Consider the following 24104-nt stretch of genomic DNA (forward strand, 5'->3'; position numbering starts at 1 on the left):
TAGACCCTTCTTCTGAAGGGTCTAGGCCCGAAACGTCAGCTTTCCTGCTCCTCTGATGCTGCTTGGCCTGCTGTGTTCATCCACCTCTACACCTTGTTATCTCAGATTCTCCAGCATCTGCAGTTCCTACTATCTCTGCGTAATAACATGTGCATTAGTCTTTTTCTAAGACTTTTTCCTAAACTGACAAATATTTACTTCATATAATGTTGTTAAAACAGTAATTAGCAGACATTATACATAAAACAACTGCAATATAATATATTCTGAACATTTTGCTCTGCAGGCAAAACTACAGTTTAACTTAATATCTATCTTGGGGAAGATGTTAGAAAATATTCACAATATTCTAGAAAAATTAAGATAATTGGGTAGAGTCTACATTTAATTTCTGAAATGGGATGGTGTTTCAGGAGTTTGTCGAGTTGTTTAGGAAGTAACATGCTTTGCATGTATTGTACTGAAATATCCATGAAGCATTTGATAAGTTGTCATATCAAAGGTTATTATGGAAAATAAAATCTCAATGTGTAGCGGATAGTATTTTGGCATGGATGGAAGATTGGCCACTAACAGGACACAATTTATCTAAATGGGCCATTTGACAGTTGACACAGTGTAACGGATGATGTGTCACAGGGCTCAGTTTTGAGACCTCAACATTTTGCAATCTATATCAATGACTTGGATGAAGGGACCAAAGGTATGGCTGTTGAATTTGTTGCTGACACAAGGATAGCTAGGAAATTCAGTTGTGAAGTGGAAGTAACTAGGCTTTAAAGAGATCTAAACAGGAGGAGTGAGCAGACAGGTCTGTCAGACGGGGAGTGTAATGTGAGAAAATGTGAAGTTGTCCATATTGGCAGGAAGAATAAAAACATGTTATCTAAGGTGAGAGATTAGAGAGCTCTGTGTTGAAATGATCAGCTCAGCTTTGGTTTCGTTGAATGGCGGAGCAGGCTAGAGGGGCCAAGTGACCCACTCCTCCTAATTTGTATGTTTGTTTATATGTGTTAATTACCAAAACAAATCTTGGAATTTTGTTTTTATCACAACCAATTTGATCCTGAATGAGAAGCTTAAATGTAACAGTGTCTAAATATGGCATGAAAATGTAAGAGTTCTGGGGCTTATGTGTCTAAACACAGTACTATTGAAGTTAGAATTTGTACATCAGTCTCTTAAATTGACTTATAAGCATTCTGTCATCTCTAGATTATGCAATTTTTGTCAGAAGAAAATTAGTCAATATGCTCACCTTTATAAAGCGAAGCATATATGTTTGAATATTTTTGATCGAACATGAAAATGGATGGTTTGATAATTGATCACTTCGGTGTGCAAGAATATGAAAATTAAAGGCCTGTTAATGAGTTGGAGAATTTACTTATTTTTTGTTCTTGACAAGTTCGGTGAAAACTATAGTTTATGTATTGTCAAGTTTTTAACCCTTTTTTAAAATGATCAACAGGTGCGGTAGAAATAACCAAAAGATTAGATGTGGACTCTGCACATTTCTGTGCTTAGTTTCACTTACTCAAAGAATGAATAGTGTGAATTTATCTTTTGAAAGCAACTGTGGTGCATTCACTCTGAATTTTAATTGATGAGAACTTGGAACAAGTCTGCGTAATAGCACATTGTAATATTCATTTGTGTCTGTGCATGCCAACAGATGCAGGGAACAACCTAACTTTGCCAGAAATTGCAAGGTACACAGCTGAAGCATTGAACTAATACAACATAATGTTTTCAGGTCGAGGAGAAGTAAAGTGCCTGCTCGTAAAATTGGCTTGCAAAAGCTATGGGAATGGTGTGTTGGAATTATGCAGATGACATCACTGCCATGGAGAATTGTAATGGGGAGACTTGGAAGAGTAGGTCATGGAGAACTGAAAGGTAGGCAACTCAGCTTTAATTCAGAAATTATTTTTCACATACCTTAAAACTTCAGAAAATAGTTTCAGAATCATTATCCATCCTTATTTATTGTAGCACAATTGTAACTGTCTTCAAATACACGATCAATCAATTCATTTATTTGTGTTCCAGCATCAATTGATTCATACATCGTTATTTATCAGACAGTCAAAAATGAAAATAAACTATCCAGATATTTGATTTATTTTCTAAAGTTTAACAAAATATGGATGAAGTATTTGGCAAGTATATTCTTGCACTTCGCCATTACTGTACCTATTTGTGGATGGTCTTCTTTAAACCAAGCTGTATTATCAAAGATGTTAAAAATGGATGTATCGAATTAATGGTTAGAATAGCAGTAAAGCATCCTTAAGTAAGGTGTATATTAAATGTATGAACAATTATGGGAGTTGTAAAGGGACAGTGACAGTGTTGTGAAAATTGGAGATTTTTTTTCAAAATAGATATTTTTGGCTCTGTGAAGAGTACATTTCAGACAATCAGAAATATGCTTGTTGCAATTATACACCCATTCATTTCAGTGCCGAGTTATGCGCCCTTAATTTTGTGATGTATGTACCCAAAGGGGAAACTCATACATTTTTCTAAAATACAAAAATGGTTCACTGAGTTTGGCATATGTGTGGCAGTTTAGGTAAATTTGTTTGGCAAATACACATCCTAAAGAAAATCTGTTTCCTTTTTCTACTTAATATAATTCATCTTTCTGCAGATTGGAGTATCCTAATTGGGCGACGCTCACTACAATCTACCAGTAAGCAATTGAAGGAGACTTGCACAATGTGTGGTATATCTGCAGCAGATTCTCCCACAATTCTCAGTGCCTGCTTGGTTGCCCTGGAACCACAGGGTTCATTTGTTGTTATGCCTGGTATGGACTTTATTTTGAAAATAAATTTTAAATATTTACAGGAATGTGCATTGCCTAATAGTTTCAAAGTAATTACACAATTGGTATCTCAAAGTTAAACTCCAATTGACAATTATTTGTATTTTATCTTTAAGATGCTGTCACAATGGGTTCTGTGTTTGGGCGTGGTACAGCTCTCAACTTGCAAACATCTCAGTTGAACACCCCACAAGATGCATCCTGTACGCACATTCTGGTTTTTCCAACATCTGCCGCTACGGTTGTTGCCAATACTGAAGCTTTGGAACCTCTTGGTAACCAAGGTCAGTAGACTTACTTAGTGACTAATTTGAGGTTTTTAAAGTTGCAGAATGTGCAATTTCACCAAAACATGGTTAATTGGGAAGAAGCTGGTTGTAAGTAAAAAGTTTGATTACTATGAAAGGTAGAGAAAATGGATTTTGTATCAAGATACATTCCTGTCAGTTAGTGGAGATGCACTTTTCTGCTTAGTGTGAGGACAATACTTTCCAACAAGGACTTGTATTTTCAGTGCCAGGCAGGTACTCTCAAATTCAACACAAATTAATTTTATTGTGCTAAAACCCACTCAAGTTCAATGAAATATTAAAACAAAAATTTATAAATGCGTCCTACTTCCCACAAACAGTCTGACCTAAAGCATGCTAAAATAATATTCGAGTATCAGAGATTGAACTGGACAGAGTTTAAAAATGGTTTATTTTACAAAAAGGAGCAATCAGTAAAGATTTGTTGTATCCAAATGTGCTATTTATTCAACAAAAGCAGTAGTTTGATCATGTGAAGCAAGCATGGAAAATGCTGGAGAAATTTACTAAGTCTGGCAATATCTGTGGAGAGAGAAACCGACTTCTTCTGAAGTAATATTGGACTGCATATTAACTTTGTTTCTCTGTTCACAGGTGATGACAGACGTGCTGAGTTTCTCCACCATTTTCTGTTTGTTTCAGATATCCAGCATCCTCAGCATTTTGCTTTTATTTAGCTTGATGATGGGGCTGGTATGTGTTTTTTTTTCCTCGTGGAGAGTACCATTTGTAGAACTCCAGTGGCTTTCACAAAGTTCTGTCCATTCTAAGACAGTAGGCATACTTTTTCCCAGCAAAAGCTCAAATGATACGTTATAGAGAAATGCTTGTGTGCTGTTGGTACAAATCCAAAATTCAAATGTTCATGCAATGTAGCACATGACTGTTATCCCATTTTTGCACTATATTCTAAAACATAATTGATCAACTTGTGTCTGGCCCAGGTCCCTCGGCAATTATAATAGCTGAGATTTTCTAAAAATGTTCCAGCCATTAACTCCTGAATGATCTACTTATTTTCTTGATAAGAGAGCTGTTCACACCTCCAGTCTCTGTTGGGGTCTCCACAACATGGAATGTAGATGAACAGATGGAGATTGGCTTATGGCTGCCAATGTCTTAGTTTCAGTTAAAAACTATCTTTTAAAGAAATGTTGAATCTTGGGAAACATGTTGAAATTGCAATTTATTATTTCTAAACAAGAGCTGTTAAACATAAAAAAAACAAAAGTTGTGCTAAACTTTATAAATCACATTAGGCCTCAGCTGGAGTATTGTGAATAATTCAGGCCGCCACACATCAGTAAAGATGCAAACATTTTTAGAAGGAGAATGGAGGGTTAGAGAGTGGTGGTAGTGGTGATGGTTGTAAGGGGGGTGATAAGTGGTCTGGGTTTGGGTCTGGGATTGGAGAACCAAGAAGGTACCAAGAGTGACGATTATCCGTTGTGAGGGAAAATTTGATAAGTTAGTTATTCGCCTTGTAACACAAACGGTTAAGGAGTGACCAAAGTGATATTTTAAAGATGATGGGAGGATTTGATAGAGAAACAAGTATTGACTTTAACAAGTGTGTCAATAACCAAAGGTCATAAATTTGACATAATTGGCTAAAGATCTAAAAGGAAGATAAGGACCCTTTTTTCAGGGAATTGTTAGGATCTGGAATGGTCTATCTGAAAAGGCAATGGAAGCTGATTCCACTAATAGGTTTTAACAATGGATTTAATACGGACAAAAGCCATGGATATTGAACTAAGCACGATTGCTCTTTTAAAGAGCCAGTCAAAGGTTTCTGCCTGGGCTTTAAGCCTCTGGTTATAGTGCTAAAATTATTTTAACCCTGTGATTGCAATGGAATCTGGGGAAAATGATTGTTGGGCACCGATTTGTGAACTACCCTTACCCATTATTGCTCACACTGTAGACTTCCTGATCTTGTATTCACCCATGAAGAGATGTTTAGAAGCTGAGCACATGCATACAGAGTCAGAGCCAAGGCCAGTCAACAATTGTGGACCCCTCTACAATTAATACAGCACAACATTGAAGTAGACCCTGGAAAGTTCAATAGAATGATAAGAGCAAGGATTGTATGAAATACTGTGTTTAAAATATTTGTTCAGAAAGTCAAGCATGCAATATTGATCAGTATTTTTGCTTTAAAAAATGTGATTTCATGTCTTTTTGCATTTATTTTATTTGCTGTAGTGTTTATTTTGTGTTATCATAAACAGATGGTATAGGAATTTTGGAAGAAGATATTTTTGCAGAAGACTTTGACAATGACATTCGGATTCTGATCACTGGTAATCTTCATCCATCTCCCACCTCTTCTCCTGTACTGTCTCCTGGTTCACCTACTGGCACAGGAGCAGGCTCTCATTTTCAACACAGCAGTGAAGGTGGCAGGGTAAGGTGATAATATCAAAGCAAAAGCAAATTTTTGATGGAGAAATGTTCGTAACTTTTAAATTCAAAATTGAGTCTCCTTTCAGGTCAGCTTAATGGATGTGTGGATTGCTTTAAGTTTCTTAGAAAATGTTGTGCACTCTGTGACAGGCATGTTTATCAGTGTTTTGTATATCCAAGTTTAATATTTGAGTCACTTTTGTTAGCTTTTAAATGGTTTGGTATGCTACTCAACTGTTTCAGATTTTGGAAGTGACTCTGAAATCTTGGCATGCTTAGGTTGGCATTGCTGAATCATGTTATCTTGCAGTCTTAAAATGGATATTCCAAAGAATTTGTTCAAGATGCGAGAGTTTGAGAGCTGTGAAGGGCAGGGATAAATAATCTGAAGTGCTTGGTTTTTGTTTTCAACCTGTGTTGTCCAGTTAATTATTGAATTTTTATCATTTGCAGTAAAATATTGCCAATACTATAGATGGCAACTCCTACAAAGTGTACAAATGACAAATTTGCATTTCAAATTTGATTTATGATGTGCCATTTAGTTAGGTGCACAATGTTAATTTTTAGCTCTCCATCCCCTCAAACAATGGATAAACCCCAAATAACACATTCTGCATAAAAAATTTGAATATTCACAATGCTGCACATAGTAAAAGAGTCTGATGTTTATTTGTTCCTAATTTTTCTGTGTACCTTATACTTTGTGGGTTGAAAGGTACATTTTAGCAAATTAAATAACCAATTAGGGATAGATGTAAAGCCAGAGTGTAATCTTCTGAATAATGCAGGCTGCTTTTAACTTTTAAATTTTTTAACTTAACCTTGGAACAGAAGTTTTTGTTTAAATCATTGCGTAGATTTGGCAGCGCATGTTCCATATACCACTTTCCTTATTTGGGGTACTAAAACGACAAAATCGGCCGTAAAGGTGCTTTTAGTTAACTCGTTTCTTCCTAATATGTTTTGTTTTTAAAACATTTGTTTCTAAATGCATCATTCAACTTTGCCAGCTGGCTCCTTGAGACAGTTTAAATTCCGATATTGTTCACGTAGGAATCCAGATAAAATCAATCAATATTCCCAAAAATGTCGTGCCTTGTTCAGGTGATGAAATTTGAAGAATGAATTTTTTTTCCCTGAAGCAACGCCACCAGCTGGTAGAGTGGAATAAGTGCAACAACAGCAGATATATATTTGAAGAAAAAAGATCTTGTTTTTGGAAAACCTGGATTAGAAATTATTCTGCTGGTGCCCAGGCCACAATTCTGCTCTTTTTAAGTTAAATTTTTAAAATAATTTAATATTTGGTACATTATCTCCCTTAGTGAACTGTAAGCAACTATAAGCTAACATGAAGCACTCTCTTTTGTATGCTGATATTGGATCAAATGATCATACAGTATTAAATCCAGCTTAGAAGATCCTTTAATTATTAACCCTCTAGGCCAAATATAAGGTCAACAAAATAAGAAAAGCTACAAAATGCATAACTTTTGAATCCGGCGGCGGAGGAGGAATTATATAAACCTGTCCTGCCATCTTCAGGGAGCTGTAGACAAACACCTTAAAATTCCTCTGTTCTTCTGACCTTCCTAGTGTACTGCCGTTCATAGAGTACTTGTCATCTCACTTTTCAGGGTTAAATTCCATCTGCCACGTTTACATTATCTTTGAGCAGACCACTTGGTACTTATTGTCTCAACCTTTCTTTGTTTATACAAAAGGGCAAAGTACACTTCTTAAAGCCATAATATTGTCAGAACAGTTATCTTGGCATTCTGAAAACTTCTAGGCCCAGCCAAATATTTTGGTTGAGTGTCAGACTCTTCCATGTACTTTCTTCTCTTGCAAATACAAAACACAGCTTTGTTCATCAGTTAAATACTGTGGACTGACTGTGATCTTATCCTGAAATTGTGGGAAAGAGGATGGTCTTGGAGTGCACAAACCTGATTATCGTCAGTATAATTTCTCCTCCAAGCACTTGGGAATAGTTAATATTTCTTGCACCAAATACTTTTCCCTGAGAGTGATACCAAATTAAATTAAGTTTATTTTTGTGAATAATTATCTATAAATAATCTATTTTCTCAGTTAAAATGCACCACTTTCAATTTCATTAAAGAATTAAACAGATAAATCAGTCTATTGAATTGTATTTTTAGTGCAAAACTTCCAAATAGTTTGGTGCTTAGAAACTGAGTAGTCTGTCTAATTTCTACAGGTTAATCTTTCAATTTATACTGACATCTTAACTGTAGGGCTGCATTTTGCCTTTACATCTACTGTGGCTTGAGTTATTAAAAAATAAAGGGCATAGTTGAAGTGCCCTATTTTAGTGTCAGTGAAACATTATGAAATATGTTTTTGCCTTTTTAAAAGGCAATCTGCAAAAAGGACACACCTCAATTAATGAACGGTGGAATCTCGAGTCTATCCCAAGCAAATCAATTACAGGAGTGAGCATTAGAATATGAAAACAGTTGCATTTCTTTTTGAATCACAATAAGAGGGTCTAAAGGGAAAAAGAATCCAGAGCATGTGTAGACATCAGTGAAACATGTTTAAAACATGTCAAGAATCTCTGATTTGAAATGGATCATGTATTGTTAATACTTTAAAAGTTCCATAAAGTAAATAATGCAGGCAACTGGATAGTATCAAGTTGGACTGTATGGCAAATCATCTAACAGTGGTACTGAAATAATCGGGTATTTTGCAGGATGCCTGGTGATGCCAACTGAAAAGCATAGAGATTGCTCTGTTAAATTTAAGCTATTTCTTACAAGGTGTTGCAAATCATCTTTGGGATTCTGAGAGTAGGTGGCTAAACTTTATTCGGGGAGTGAACTTGATAAATATTGTCGTGGTTCATTGGGGTAGTGCTCTGGAAATCAAGCCCAGTTATTGCTGAAGTTAACACGAGTTAAAAATTTTAAAATAAAGTCTAAAAGATGTCTCCATTTACCTGATTTCGACTCGGGTTGCTGGGAAACACATAGCAAGTTTCTGGACTTAACAAGAATTACTGTTCATTACGAGTAATGAGACTCGAGCTATAGGTAAACAGATACAAACCATCAGCACTACAAATTAAATTGCTAATCTCTTTATAAACTCCCCCAATACACACTCAGACGTGCATGCGCACATACACACAAGTTATGTTTACATGTTAGTGAAGCTAGACGACTTTTCCTTTGAGAAAAGGAAAGGTTAAGGAGAGATTTATTGTTCAAATTTTAATGTGTTTTATACATGTCAGTTGAGGAGACTTGGATTTAAAGTCCTTCACAAAGTAACTAGAGAGAATGAGAATTTTTTTAACATAATGAGTTATAATCTGGACATACTGTTTGAAAGTGTAGTGGAAACAGATTAAATAGAAACTTTCAAAATGGAATTTGGATAAATACATGCAAGGATAGTTTTGAAGGGCATAAAAGTTCTTTCAAGAGTTGATGAGGTGAATGGCATCATTTTGTGCTGGACCAACTATGTATATATTTTTGCAACATTCAGAGGCATAACTGCCTTGCTTTAGGAAATAGCACAGAATATGCAAATTTTCTGAAGTTTGAATTGGGCACGTTTTAAATTCTCGGATCTAACCTTCTGTGATGACTCACTGTTGACTTGCTGTGTACCTTTTGTCCAATTCACTTCTCTGGCTGAAGGTGAATTAATCAATTAGAGAAAGGATAGTTTAAAAACAGCTTATCCTTTGTTCTGGCCAAATTTTATATATTTGAACAGGTGCAATAGTTAACCCCACTGGTGTGTCAGTATCTTTAGTTGAATTTTTTTGGAATAGCTTGCTTCAGTCCGATGAGATCACGTGGAATGCTGTCCTTTCTATATCGTCTCTGGTTCCAGTTGCAAGGACCCTCTGTTTTAAGTAGCATGTCAAAACACATTTATAAGTAGAAGATTCTTAGTGACGTATTTATAAACAATTCCTATACCCCCGTTTCAACTTCAAAATGAAGGTAAATTATTTAGTCATTGATTACAAAATTGTCATTTGTGGATGTAAATATACAGAAATAAATTGGTCATATAGTTGCCATTTTAAAACATTTGTATGCAACAATGGGGTTTTCTAGTGTTATATAGTGGAGGTTGAACCCCCACCGGAGACCCGAAACTGACCCAAAGAGGAACACTTCGCCCTATAATCTGTTAGAGTGTACAAAGGGGTGTAACCTGTATTTCAGCAACTTCTAGTGGTTAAATCCAATAAATCCCTGATATTCAATTTACAATCAACAAGTAACCATTTATTTATAAGAGTCATAGACTAATACAGCATAGAAGCAGTCCCTTCGGCCTGTTACCTAAATCTAACAGTGAAAAAATTAACTAACTTATTAACAAACGGAATAAATCCAGAGCTAGTAGGAACTGCAGATGCTGGAGAATCCGAGACAACAAGGTGCAGAGCTGGATGAACACAGCAGGCCAAGCAGCATCATACGAGCAAAAAGGCTGACGTTTCAGGCCTAGACCCTTCATCAGAATAAATCCATTCTAAATACTAACTATTCCCGAATAACTCCAGATTCTAATGGTATGCTGTTCCAATAAATACAAGTCCCACTTATATAACAAAACAATCGAATTTGGTCTCTCAAAATTACATCCAGTCTATGTCTTCCGGAATGTTCTTCGTTTTCTCCATCAGTTCTTCTGTCAAGATTGCTTTCTCTGTGAATTCTGTCAGGAATCTTGAGTGCTGTGGTACCATTGTGAATAGACATGGTGCTTTTTCTGAGCTGACAGTTGTCAAGCAGATGGCAGTTAGCTCTCCTGTCTTTGCCCAACTGCCCTTTCTTTTATACCCTTGATGACATATCAATTTCTTACAATCGGATTGGTCTTAGGTTGTCAAAACCACCAGATTCAAATTTGATAGGTTTTTGGTATCTAAGTGCCTGGTTCAAATTCAGTTCAAAATTCAGAAACCCATTGTCATGTAAAAATGCTGCTTGACCCACTAACAGTATGACCTTTCCACACAAATGTTTCAATTCGAGTGTTCTGTGTACTTGCATAATTGTAAGCTGCTCACAGACATGTCCAAGCATGGAAAAGCACAATCTTTTAAAGGAATCACCCAATGCCTTCTGTGCCTCTTCCCCCACCCCCCCAGCATTTTACAAACACCAATATTTTACATATACCAAATTCTAATGTCCTACCTGCCAATCCACAAATACTGTACCCAACTTCACAACACTGGAAGTGATAACATTGTGATTATATAATGAAGCACTAACTTCATGAAAATGCATGTCATGTTATATTCTGTTTGAAAGCGAAGTAAAGCATGCACCATTCAGTGTGATTCTGTTTTATTGTAGTTTATGTTATGGTTTTGTATGCTGAGTTACCCACGTTTTGCATAATGTGTCTTCGTGCTGCACCTGCTCATGGGGGGGGGAGACAAAAAATCCATTAGAAAACCTGTTTATATCAGCTTTGTAACTAAATTCTACCAAATACCAGAACAGAAGAATTTGCTTTATTTTCTGTTGTTCATTCACGATTCAGTTAGATTGGAACTCCGTTTAGTGTAGTGCATAATGCATAAATTGGTAAATAGTTAAGGAGTTTGGTGAGTAAATAATCTAATGAATATCACCTTAAAAGTTGACTTTTTTTAAATATCTGCGTTCTTTCAGGGTCAAGGAGGTGAACGACTTCTCTCCACAGAAGCTCATGAGGAAGTGGCAAATGTATTGCAGCAACCGCTTGCTCTTGGATACTTCGTGTCAACTGCCAAAGCTGAGAATCTTCCTCAGTGGTTCTGGTCTGCCTGTCCCCATGCCCAAAATCAATGCCCATTGTTTCTAAAGGTGAGTGCTGCTTCTTCAAATTAAGATTTGTCAATCATCATTTGAAGTGTCTGTCTATTTTTAATGTTTGCCATGGATCTAAGACTGTTAAAATACATACATGGAGGTAGTTTCAGGCAAATCTAATATTGAACATACATTTGTTTCCATTTTATAGAATCAGTCTCATATATTTAATACTCTGCTGTCATCAACCTGTGTTGATGAGTATTTGCAGTAACATTTATATGCAGCAAATAGAAAATTGAATGAAGATGTGTTCACTTGCTGGCCCCTCCTCCATTAACTGGTCCTTCAGCAGAAGGAGTATTGAAGATCCTTTTGCACTCCCTTCATCCACATTCTCTGGATCAGATCTGTACTTGTTGCCAGAGTAAAGTAGCACTGAAATGACTTTAAGCAGTAAATAAATCTTGTGTACCTTAGATGTTTCACAATGTAAAACTTCTATAGCAAGAAACACCCCAAAACAGAATTAAAATCGGCTGGCAATGGAGTTTGAAATAATTAAGTCTATGGTATTCCACATTGTTTCGAAAACTGTTTATAGTTATTGTGGTGAAATTGACTAATCTGTTACTGTATTCCTTTTTATTGTAGGCCTCTTTACATCACCATGTCTCCTTGGCACAATCTGATGAACTACTTCCTGGCAAGCACACTCATCCTCACCCGCTGGATTCCAATAGAACTTCAGATGTTTTGAGGTTTGTCATAACTATCTGTCACCTAGTCTTTAGCAAAACTATTTTATTACTAAAATGAATATTAATACACTAGCTCTTCCTTTTCCAGATTTGTACTGGAACAGTATAATGCCTTATCATGGCTCAACTGCAACCCTGCCACACAAGATCGCCAGTCCTGTCTACCCGTCCACTTTGTGGTGCTTACTCAAATGTACAATGCCATTATGAATTTACTTTGAAACTAGGAATCGTGTTATACACGGACCTAATCCCTTTCCCTGACCAATAATATGCATCATCAGCTGTACATCAATGACATGAAGACCTTGCAAGGGAAAATATCAAAATTTGAGCAAGTATCATTTCCAAGAGAATTGAATTCACTCCATCTAACTTTCTCAAATGTGTGAGCGTTAACCTGCAAAGAACTTTTCTTGGATATTGGTGCATCAGCGGCATACGTTGTAAAGCTCTTCCACATCAGTAACTTTTTTGGAATTCTTATGTTACAGCTTCTGAAACAAAACTTGTCATCATTGCTACAACACAGAATTTATTTTTCATGATAAATTGTACATTCTTTTAAAAAAAACACAGTATTGTGAAATTGAAGAAAATATAGTGGAGAATATCAACTAGCTAGTGCTTGTAAATGATATTTTATTGTGCATTTGAGTCACCGTTGGTGGCTTCCTTTGTATTGTAGATATAAACCAGATATATCAAAAGTTTGTATCTATTGTGTACAGTGTAAAATTGACAAATTGCAGTACTATTTTTTCTTAATCAGAAAAATTTCACAAGGTCTTTTGAAGAGGAAAATCAAGATTGTAAAATTGTACAAAAAGTTAACTTGGTGAGAATTGTAAGTAGAAGTTTGTAATTTTTCCATTTTATTGTCATTCTCCCTCCCAGAATTCATCAGCTGTAGATGAAAATGGGTTGTTTCGATTTCAAGGCCATTTTTATCTAGGACTTTACTGATGAAGATAAATACTCATCTTCATATTTTTGGAGGTGCAAACTCAGACCTCTTGTCATTTTATTTAAGATTTAAGTTAAAAGATTCTGGTGAAGTAATATTTATAGGTTTTTGTGCAAAAAATAAATAAATGGCAATAGATAAAATCCTATATTATGTACTTCAATGTGAGAAAGTTGTATGTATATTTCTCATGGATATGCATATTTTAGTTGTGGATTTTTAAAAGTTTGAGCATACAAGCCCCAGTTGAACAACAGAATCCCTTTGCAGAAGATTTTCATTTTTCTTCTGTTAGAACACATTCAAAGTTCAGAAATGGCATACCAGTTTGTCTTGTGATAACCTGGATTTGCTAGCATGCTTGTATGTATATTTCAGAACATTTTTAAATGTAAAAGCTGTACATTTCACGCCAATATGAAGTTTTTTCTTCTGAGCATTTTGCTGTGGGCTTCTTTTATATAAAATAAAATAAGTGAAGTTCATTTTAATTCTGTATTGCTGAAACAAATACACTAAAAGCGAGTTTGATAAACCTGCAGGCATTTTAATGTCATTCATATATCTTGTGGATGAGAGCTATACTTTTACACACTTTTTTAGATTAATAAATTATTAAATTATCGAAATACAATCTCCGGGTACATTTCCTTATAGAAACTTTTGTAGCAAGTTAGCGTAAGGATTGCGTGACTCAAGAGGATACTTTGTGAACATTGGAAACTTCATATTGTTCTGTAAGATAAATCTATTGCTGGAAACAACAACAAAAATTCTTTCTTGACTTTTGTGACCTGAGGGTTTTCGTTTCCATTATGGGGTTAGTACTTTTGTGCTCTGCAGTTGAATATTTTAATTAATTAGATTGCTCTCCTAGTTTTAGCTACTTATGTAGACTCTATTCAAAAATGGTAGGATAGTGAAAAGGCTTTTTTAAAAGATGATCACTTTATTAATTCAACATGAAACAGAGGTTTTTCAAAAAAAAAATAACTTAGAACACATGGAAGAAAAATATATTGCAGCAGCAGTCTTTTCTCCAGCAGCCTTTATTCATTCATTCATCCCCAGTGAACTTTCTGTATGGTTTCAGTAGAATGACTAAAATGTGATTCTACATGTCTGTCTACCCTAGGGCATGTGATTTCTATTCATGGGTGGAAAGTTGCCAGAGGGTAAATTTCACAGCTGAAGAACATACTTATGAATTGGCAGCTCAGGAGTCTTTTCATTAGCAAGTCTGTTGGGCTGTGAACACAGGAATTGTATATCCCATGAGAAAAGTACATCTGAAACTAGAATGCCATCGTAATGCTTTTTCGCTCCTCATTAAGCTGGAGTTCTCTATCTTGATGGCCATCATGAACAGTGATGAATGGAAAGGGGGACAAAATGAAGCTTGCAAAAATAAATGTCCATACGCTTATTGCAGCAGCGTACTTGTGCTTTGTAACAACAGGATGCAAATGATCTCACCAGTGCAGTTAATTTTTACCAGGTAAGCAAATACTTTAATATCAAAACAAATTTTGAAGTATGTTGATGTGCTTCTTGTGGTTATTTTGTTCTTAACATCAATGTTATATAAATTAAGTAGAAGTATTTAGAAACCTACACACCTGATATTCACACAATTGTCTGCTGTTACATCATTTTTGATTGTATCTCCGATTTCTGCCAATCTGCCAAAGTTACTGTAGCAGATCAGGAGAATGGCTCAAGAGCTTCTGGCATACTACGACTTTTAAATGAAAGGATATAGTAACCCGTTTGTCAGTATTACTTTTCAAGAACATGATAAGACAATGGTCTTTTAATAGATAATAGATGTGCTGATTCAAAGAGATGACTATCTTTGATAAAGGCAAGTTCAAATGCTAAAGGTATGATTTTTATATAATCTGTAAAATTTACAGGAAACCAAATTCTTCACAAATTGCATGACAGTTCCATAGTCCATTGAAAGGCATGGTTGTTCATATGTCACAAAATATTTGCTTTGATATTCTTGTATGTATCTCAATCTGCTGAATTTAATGCTAGATTTTACAAACAGCTGAAAGTTGAACAAGATTTTCTCCGTCATTATTTACCAGTGTCATAAGCTTAGCACAGTAAGATGGATAAATAGTTGAAACAAAAATTAAAATTGACTCAACAATAACATCATTTTTATGCGGAAAGTCCATCTGTATTAATGTAGACAAATTAAAAGATATCTAGTCAAAAGCAGAATTTGATGTAGTGAGGGATAAATTTTACAGCAAACTGTGCTCGCTAACAGGTTTAATCTGGTGAGATTCATAATTTGAATAGTTGCAAGAGACTGTCAAAGAAAATCAGCTGTCAAAGCCACTGCTGGAAATGACGGCAGCTTGGAGAATTTATCTAATGAATCTTTTGAGGTTGGTTGACCTTCTGTTGAGAACAAAGATATTGAACTTGATCTCCACCTTGAAATCACTGACTTTTTGACCCACTTTACCAGAGCAATTTCAAGTACATATTTTTTTTTTTTTTGGTACACTTTCAAAGCTTTAACAGATTTCTGATGCATATGTTTGTTATGAAAGTGAACAATCTGAAGTAATTATGTCTGTTCCCTAAAGTTAAAGTTTAAAATCATTAATAATTTTTTAAAAAAGTCTGCAGAGAGCAGTCAAAATTTGTATCTTCTATGAATATATTTTGAATGTTGTAAAGATAATTGTCCACTTTGTAGAAATTGAAAGAACTTCAGATTTAGTATTTGAGAAGTGCAAATGAATGGGATAATCCTTGGCTAGGCATGGATTGGAATTAACGATTCCTGAATGGATTCTGTCTTAATCATAGGAAAATAAATAGATTATAAATTTATAATTTGTGTTTCATCATGGTGGAGTAGCATATAACAGTTTACCTGTAACTTGGATTGTTCTTACAGTATCATGGATGTCCAATATATCTGGCTCCTTCAGATAATGTCTCCGAAACTTTGTGGTGTTCAACAGACTGATTACATGAAAATAAGGGATTGGACTGATCAATTTTGCAGATGTACAGCTGACTAAATGTGCAGAAACTGCTGGAGTAAACATGCCTTCTACTTGAAATTGGGAAGGAGGTGGGATGCAGTAGTTGTAATAGGTGTGAATGCAGCTGATAGTGTTGTGCGCCCATTTCCAAGGTTCTGCCGAGTTTGTAGATCTTCACTAGATTTATGAAATGAATTTGAAAGGTAATAGCCACATATTCCGGATTCCTGATGATGCTTAGGTGGTACAGTGAAATGTACGTTTTTGCAGACAATTGTGCAAGAACTTTCATTGCTAAATTGAGTTTGAGACTGACAGAGGGAGTTACATTGAGGTCGTTATCACAATTTTTAAATAGTGAAAAAATAGGAACTGTGAAGATGCGGAGAGGTTTGAGGTTGAAGTACAGATAGCACAAAGTTCGTCAACAGAAACCAAATTGAAAGGTCGAATTGAATATTCGCTTTTATATCACTAGCTGCAGTTCGGAAGTGTTCAGGCAGTTAATTGTATAAAGTTCTAAACAAAGTTTAATTCTGGCAACTATACATCAAGAAGAATGTTATGCTTGGAAGGTGGAAAAAGCAAATTTACCAGAATGATATCTGAGACCAAAAGATTTTAATTAAGGCCAGCTTAAATTGACCAAGTCTGTATTCACTTAAGTGATGAATGGTCTAATTGAGAAGGTTAAGATGATTGAAGAATTATAGATTGGATGGAGAGGAATCACTTCTGGTGAGTTTTGAAAAGTGGCATACTTATCAAAATTAAAACTAGGTTGTTCAGAGTGAGGCCAGGGTACATCACATAAAGGATGATGGAGAAATAAATTGTCTAAACTAGATCACTCAAAATGCAAAACTGATATTTCACAAATTTTAGTTAGACCGTTATCTTAAGTGTTTTTGAACCAAGGCAGGATGACCACTAAAATATTAACCATAATCTAATTTGTATGGTGAAACAAGCATGGGCTGGATGGTCTACATATGTCACTCCATAGAACCGTAGCCAGAAACTACACCAATTTTGTTACAACTAATGATCCTTGGTAATTGTGTTCATACAGAAAGTAAACATGAATTACAAAGAAAACACTTTCATTTTAGAATTAATGGTAAGAATAATCAGGAATCCAGTACACAAAGTCAAGGACCCTTGGAAGATAAGATATAGGAGCAAGAGTAGGCTGCTCAGCCATTCTTTGAGAACATGGTTGATCTGATCATCCTTAACTCCACTGTCCTGCATTTTCCTTATAACCCTTGATTCCCTGACTGTTTTAAAACAGTCTGTTATGGCCTTGAATATATTCAATGACTCAGCCTCCACATCCCTCTACAATAAAGAATTCTACAGATTCCCAACTCTCAGAAGAACTTACTCCACATCTAAAACGTGCAACCCCTTACTCCTGAGATTATGCTCTCTCGTCCTAGCCCCTCCCGCAAGGGAAACAAGCTTTGTGTCCATCCTGTCAAGTCCCAGAGAATACTATGTTTCAATAAATTTGCCTCTCCTCCTAAACTCGGATGAGTACAGACCCAACCTACTCAATGTCTCCTTATAAAACAGCCCCTCCATAGCTAGTATCAGCAACCTTGTCTGAACTGTTTCCAATGCCAGCATATATTTCCTTAGCTATGGGGTCTAAAACCTCTCGGTATTCCAGCAGTGATCTGATTAGTACCTTGTATAATTTTAGAAAGACCTTCCTACTTTTATACATCGTAACCTTCTGAAATAAAAGCCAATAGTCAATTTGCCTTCCTTATTTACCTGCTGATCTTGAATATCAGCTTTTTGTGATTCATGGGCAACGATTCCCAGTCCTGCCATTCTATAGCTTTCTGCAGTCTTTCTCCATTCTTAAATAATGTTTAGCTCTATTGTTCCAAAGTGCATAACCTCACACCTTTCCATATCATAATCCATCCACCCAAGTTTTTGCCCAGTTATGTAACCTGACCACATCCGTCTGCAGACTATCGACTCTGTCAACTTCACCACTTGCCTTCTCGCTTATTTTTGTGTTGTCTGCAAACTTAGGTCTACTACGTTCACTTTCCACAGCCAAGTCATTAATATATATTGGAAATAGTTGTGACTCCAGGCTGATGTCTGTGTCATTCCACTAATTACAGATTTCCAGCCTGAAAATGCCCCTCTTATCCAACTTGGTCATATTTTAGTTAGCCAATTTTCCAGCTTTACTCACATGCTACTTTCAACACCGTAGGCTCTTAAGAAGCTAAATGTGTGGTACTTTCTCAAACACCTTATGAAAATTTCAAGTACATTACATTTGCTACTTCCCTATTATCCGTCCAGCTTGTTACCACCTTAAAGAATTGTAATAGATTTTGTCAGGCATGACTTGCTCTTCATGAAGCCATGCTGACTGCTGGATCATTAATATACATTTGTAAATGCTATTACATTTTATTAATAATAGACTTAACATTTTCCTAAGAACAGACACCAGCTAACTAGCCTATCCTCTTTGCTGACAGCACTGTTGAGTGTCACTACACCCAAAGGACTGCAGTGGTTCAAGAAGACAACTCATCACCACCTTCTCCAGGGCAATTAGGTATGGGCAATAAATGCTGGCCTAGCCAATGACAAAGTCAAAGATAATGCCTTGAACATAAGTCAGTTGTAACTCCTACTTCAATAGCTCTTTTCAGATGTCAACAGAGAAGGAGGAAGCGAGCAAAACTATTGCACTTCAAATAGTCGACAGCTGAATAGATTTGTGATCAAATTCCTATGTGCACACTTATTGCAGTACTCTGAATTTGACTTATTTTTTTGAATACTGCAAGTTGTACATACTGAGAATGTGGTTTGGCTCGTATGTCATCTCATTTTCAATGCGATTTTAGCCTTTACGCTTCCAGATGGTGTACAACCGTTCATACCTTTGCTAAACTGACCAAGTTATTAACAACTTAGAAGCTGCTAATTGAACTTGTGTAGACCAAAAATGAAATTTGAGAGAGCTTAGTAGATCATGTGCAGACTTATGGTAATCTCTGCAGAACAGGAACAAGCAAAGAGGGAATCTGACGGACTCTGAAGAGCTGGGAGAGTGACAGCAGTCTTCCAAGGAGGACAATGAGATCATTGAGAAGAAGGAGCATCCACTTCAGCATGGAGTAATGCAGTGTTGGATGCAACAAGCTAGACACAAGTTAATTGCGAACTGGTTCTAATAGATGTGAGATGGGTGCAGCGATCATTCACTGACTGTGAATATGTAGTTGCTTGAAAGCCAAGGAACCCCTGTTTTTTTCCCAACAGCAATTGCAACTTCTTTTTGTTTGACTTTTTACTTTGCTTTTCCTGTTTTTTCAATAAAAGAGGGGCTGCAAATTGCAGGACAAAAAGATGAATACCATTAGAATGGTGCAGGAGCTTTTAGGTCCAAATGGAAGTCGATGGGAGAATTAAAATTGCAAATGATGATAAGCTCAGCTGAATTTATGTACCAGGTAGTTTGGGGTGTACAAACAAAACATCTCATAGACCCTTGTCTTCTACAGTATTTTAACTTTGTAATGTCTATTTTCACATCCAACAAAAGTTCATCAACTGTCATATAGTCAAAATTGCCAGTCTGGATGTTGAACAAGTATAGAATTGAGGGGCAGCACGGTGGCTCAGTGATTAGTACTGCTGTCTCGCAGTGCCAGGGATCCGGGTTCGATTCCACCCTCTGGCAACTGTCTGTGTGGAGTTTGCACCGTCTCCCGGTGTCTGTGTGGGTTTCTCCGGGTGCTCTGGTTTCCTCCCACAGTCCAAAGATGTGCAGGCTTAGGTGGATTGGCCATGCTAAATTGCCCGTAGTGTTCAGGGATGTGTAGATTAGGTGGGTTATAGGGAGATGGGTCTGGGCGGGATGCTCGGAGGGTTGGTGTGGACTTGTTGGGCCGAAGGGCCTGTCCCCACACTGTAGGGACTCTATGATCTAATTCGTAAAGTGCAAAATAACTGCATTTCCAATATTACGTCCTTTTTTGCATGTTTAATCATAAAATGGAAAAGAAATTATTTTATTCTTCGTAGTTGACAAAAGTGCTCAGTGTTGATAATATATTCGCTTGTAAATTTAATGAATATTGTTCTGCTGATCTGAAATATTACTCAGAAAAGTGCAAGGTTAAGAGATTTGCATTTTTATTACACGTCACCTTTCACAAATACCAAATATCTCAAGTGCTTTACAGGCAATGAACCTTTTATTACACAATAGGTACACATTAGGGGAAGATTATACATTACCTTGAAAGAACTTTTAAAAAGAATTCTATGGGATTTCCCAAAGTCAATAATGTATTCATAGTCCCTGGAAAAGTAATACATTGTTTTCCCATTGTAGGTTATATGCTGAATGAGTTATAGAATAAATCAAATGTAGTATAGGGAAGAGATTCTTTAGTATCCTTTTATTTGTAAAGTGTGGGTGACTAGTGAAAAAAAATCAATGCAAGCTATTTTAATCTTTTGTTTGTCCCTCTTTGAGATATATCAGCAACAGTACATTTTATACCTGGTAATGCAGTTGTTCATGTCATAAAATATTTGCTTTAAGTAATTGAAATAGAACAGTACAGGATTTTTTGCAGTATATGAATTTAAATTAAGCAATGGAAAAGTAGCTCATTAATACTTAATTTTAGTAGAAGATTTTAAATTGGACTTGTATTCCTAACTGGACAAACTTCTGAATAAATCTCTGAATTCCAGAAGTGAGGTGAGAATAACTACCAATGACATTAAGGCATTAAGTGTGGCTGGCATTAAGGTCCCCTAACAAAAGTAGGGTCATTGGGAATCTGGAAAAACACTGCACTGTTCTGAACCATACTAGCAAATGGATGATGATTGACCTGCACCAACCACAATCATCTCAGTTGCAGGATATCTTTGCTGGGGGTAGTGTCCTCGGCACACTATCTTCATTTGCTTCATCAGTGACTTTCCCTCCATAAGATCAAAAGTGGGGGATTTTGCTGATGATTGTACCAAGTTAAGCATCGTTTACGATTTATTGGACATCGCAGTAATGCATAGGAAATATTCAGGTTTGTGGCAAGTAACAGTCATGCCACGCAAGGGCCTGACATTAAGGATCTGTAATGAAAGAATCTAGCAATCGCCTTTGACATTCAATTATGTTACCATCACCAAATTCCCCACTATGAACATCCTGGGGCTTACTGTTGACCAGAAACTGAACTGCACTTAGCCATATAAATATTGTAGCTACGTTAGTAGTTCACGTAGTAAGAATCTTGTAATGACTAATGCACTTCCTGACTACTGTCCACAAGGCACAGGTCAGGACTGTAATTGCATACTCCCCACTTACCAGCATGAATGCAGCTCCAATATTGCTCATCAAGTTTGACACCATCCAGAGATGCACTGCAGAAATTCACCAAATATTTCTAGGCAGCACCTTTCAAACCCATAACTCTGCCATCCAGAAGGACAAGGGCAGTAAATACATAGGAGCAGTACCACCATCCAGCTTGAACACACATCACTGTTCCTTCAGTGTCGGTGTGTCAATATCCTGAAACTCCATAATAGCATTGTGACTGGACCTACAGCACATGAACAACAGTTCAAGAAGGCAGCAAACCACCACCACCACCATCACCTGAAAACACCTCAGGTTACCCAGGCAGTGAAATGTACATTGCATAAATGACTTTTTTCTTTTTTTAAAAAAAAGCTAATTTAAGTTATTGTTACATTTTTACTTTGATCAAAAACAGGGCAGCTGCTGCAGCTATTCAAAGTACATTGCAAATATAGAGAACATGATGTGTATGTGGCTTACTTATGACTCTGCGAATAGAACACAGCAGCAGAACCTACAGGTCAGATGTGTCCATTTAACTTCCAAATAAAGAATCCACATTATTGCTTTTCCCAAACCACCACATATAATGGGTACATTTGCGATAAACTAAATACAACAGAATCCAATTTGAAATTGTCCTGTGTAAAGCTTCATTAGTCTCACTTGTAGTATACTGCAAATTGCTCTAGTGTATACCAATATTCCCAAACTAATCTCGGAATGTGTCTACATACATCATTTGCATCCCAGGGCCTTGACAGAATTGTGTACACAAGTCCACTGTGGCAGCAGAATAAGTGTATAATGTTTTACAGTTACTATAAAATAGTTGCTGCATCTGAACTGGGGAAAGGCCACAAGTGTCTTAGAGCTTTATCTTGAGTCAAATGTTTTTCATTGAATGTTGAGTGTTAAGATACCCTGACAGGTGTTATCCATATGGTATCAGGGCAAAGTCTTTTTCGCTCATTCATACTCCCAATAATGGGCATGTACACCTCAGCTTAAATTCGATAAACTTACGATGACTTGCAATTTTGATTCTCCATCATCTTGGATGCCTTGGATCCCTCTGTCCTATGCTTCCTGCTGTGTTGCAATGATGCTTGTCTTTTTCTTCTGGCCTCAAATTAATCATCTCTAGTCCTCAGCCACTTCTTATTTTTTTCTTGTACACAAAGTGTTAATAAGGTTAGGGTGGACACATCAATGCTGCAAGGAATGGTGGGGATGTCATTGAATAAAGAGTCAGGGGATGGTCTCAGTGCTATTGGAAGTCCTCCAAATTGAAGATGTCAACTTAGGGTTTTGCGTTTCTACCATGGGTGTTCATGTGACTGAACACACTGTTTCTGGACCTATAGGTCATGATACACATAGTCAACCAGCATGGAAACAGACCCTTTGGTCCAACCAGTCCATGCCGACCACAATCCCAAAAAAAACTAGTCCCCCCCCACCTGCTCCCAGCCCTTATCCCTCCAAACTCTTCCTATTCATGTTCTTATCAAAGTGTCTTTCAAACATTGTAACTGTGCCCACATCCACCACTTCCTCAAGAAGTTCTTTCCATATGCAAACCACCCTTTGTGTTAAACATTTGCCTCCATGTCTTTTTTAAATCTCTCTCTCACCTTAAAAATGTGCACCCCAGTCTTGAAATCCCCCATCCTAGGGAAAAGACACCTACCATTGACCCTATCTATACCCCTCATGACCTTATAAACCTCTATAAGGTCACCTCTCAACCTTCTATGCTCCAGTGAAAAAAGTCCCAGCCTATCCAGTCTTTCTTGATGCCTCAAACCTTCCATACCCGGCAACATTCTGGTAGATCTCTTCTGAACCCTCTCTAGTTTAATAATATACTTCCTATGACAGGGTGACCAGAACTGGACACAGTACTCTAGATGAGGCATGGTGCCTCATAAGGTACTGCGATCCAGAGTGCAGGATTTGCTTCCCCTTCTGTTATCTGCTGCTGCTGCATAAAAACTTTACCTTTACCACCTAGCCTTTACCACAAAAACAATCTCCAAGTAGCTAGTAAGATTTTGCCTGACTTTTCCTGAGATTTTTGCTTCTTTCCACCCTCCACCATAGCCACACTCCGCACCACCGCCCCCCACCCCCAAAATGAATTGGACTATTGGGTTCACCATCTTGTAGGTACTTTTTCCTCCCCGTTTCTCTCCTATACAACCCCTCTTGTTATACAAAACCATTTACTCATCTATGCTTTCCCTAATTGTGGATCACTATCTGTACTGTCATCTTGAAGCGCTATATTATAACTCGGTAGTTGAAAAGTTGCCCAAGTAATTGTATCCGTTTATAAATCAACAAAATCTAATTAGACACCAGCTTGTTTCATTGGCATACTGTTCATCAATGTGCCCAAATATGCAGTATGTTATCGTGCTAATATTCATTTTTCCCCCAGGTAATTTTATGTTTAGTCCTCTGCAATCAATATGCTGGCTACTAGATCAGATGCAACTGAAGAAGGTAAATTCGTGGGAGCCGTTTAGAATTACTGATAGTAGGAACTGCAGATGCTGGAGAATCCGAGACAACAAGGTGCAGGGCTGGATGAACACAGCAGGCCAAGCAGCA

The 24104-nt window shown here is 36.7% G+C and overlaps 1 protein-coding gene across 1 annotated transcript in view; it reads left to right on the forward strand.

Moving 5' to 3' along the window:
• LOC125485984 (mediator of RNA polymerase II transcription subunit 13-like) overlaps positions 1 to 13720 on the forward strand; it is a 149617-nt gene extending 135897 nt beyond the window's left edge. The window contains exons 10-16 of the mRNA XM_048611710.1: positions 1757 to 1899; positions 2657 to 2815; positions 2950 to 3117; positions 5382 to 5557; positions 11244 to 11417; positions 12018 to 12124; positions 12213 to 13720. Coding sequence (XP_048467667.1) covers positions 1757 to 1899; positions 2657 to 2815; positions 2950 to 3117; positions 5382 to 5557; positions 11244 to 11417; positions 12018 to 12124; positions 12213 to 12345 — 1060 coding nt within the window. The 3' untranslated portion in view covers positions 12346 to 13720. The remainder of the gene's footprint in view (positions 1 to 1756; positions 1900 to 2656; positions 2816 to 2949; positions 3118 to 5381; positions 5558 to 11243; positions 11418 to 12017; positions 12125 to 12212) is intronic.
• Positions 13721 to 24104: the final 10384 nt, after the last annotated feature.

The sequence above is a fragment of the Rhincodon typus genome, chromosome 24, assembly GCF_021869965.1.
Source record: "Rhincodon typus isolate 14 chromosome 24, sRhiTyp1.1, whole genome shotgun sequence".
NCBI classification, from domain to species: Eukaryota; Metazoa; Chordata; class Chondrichthyes; order Orectolobiformes; family Rhincodontidae; genus Rhincodon; species Rhincodon typus.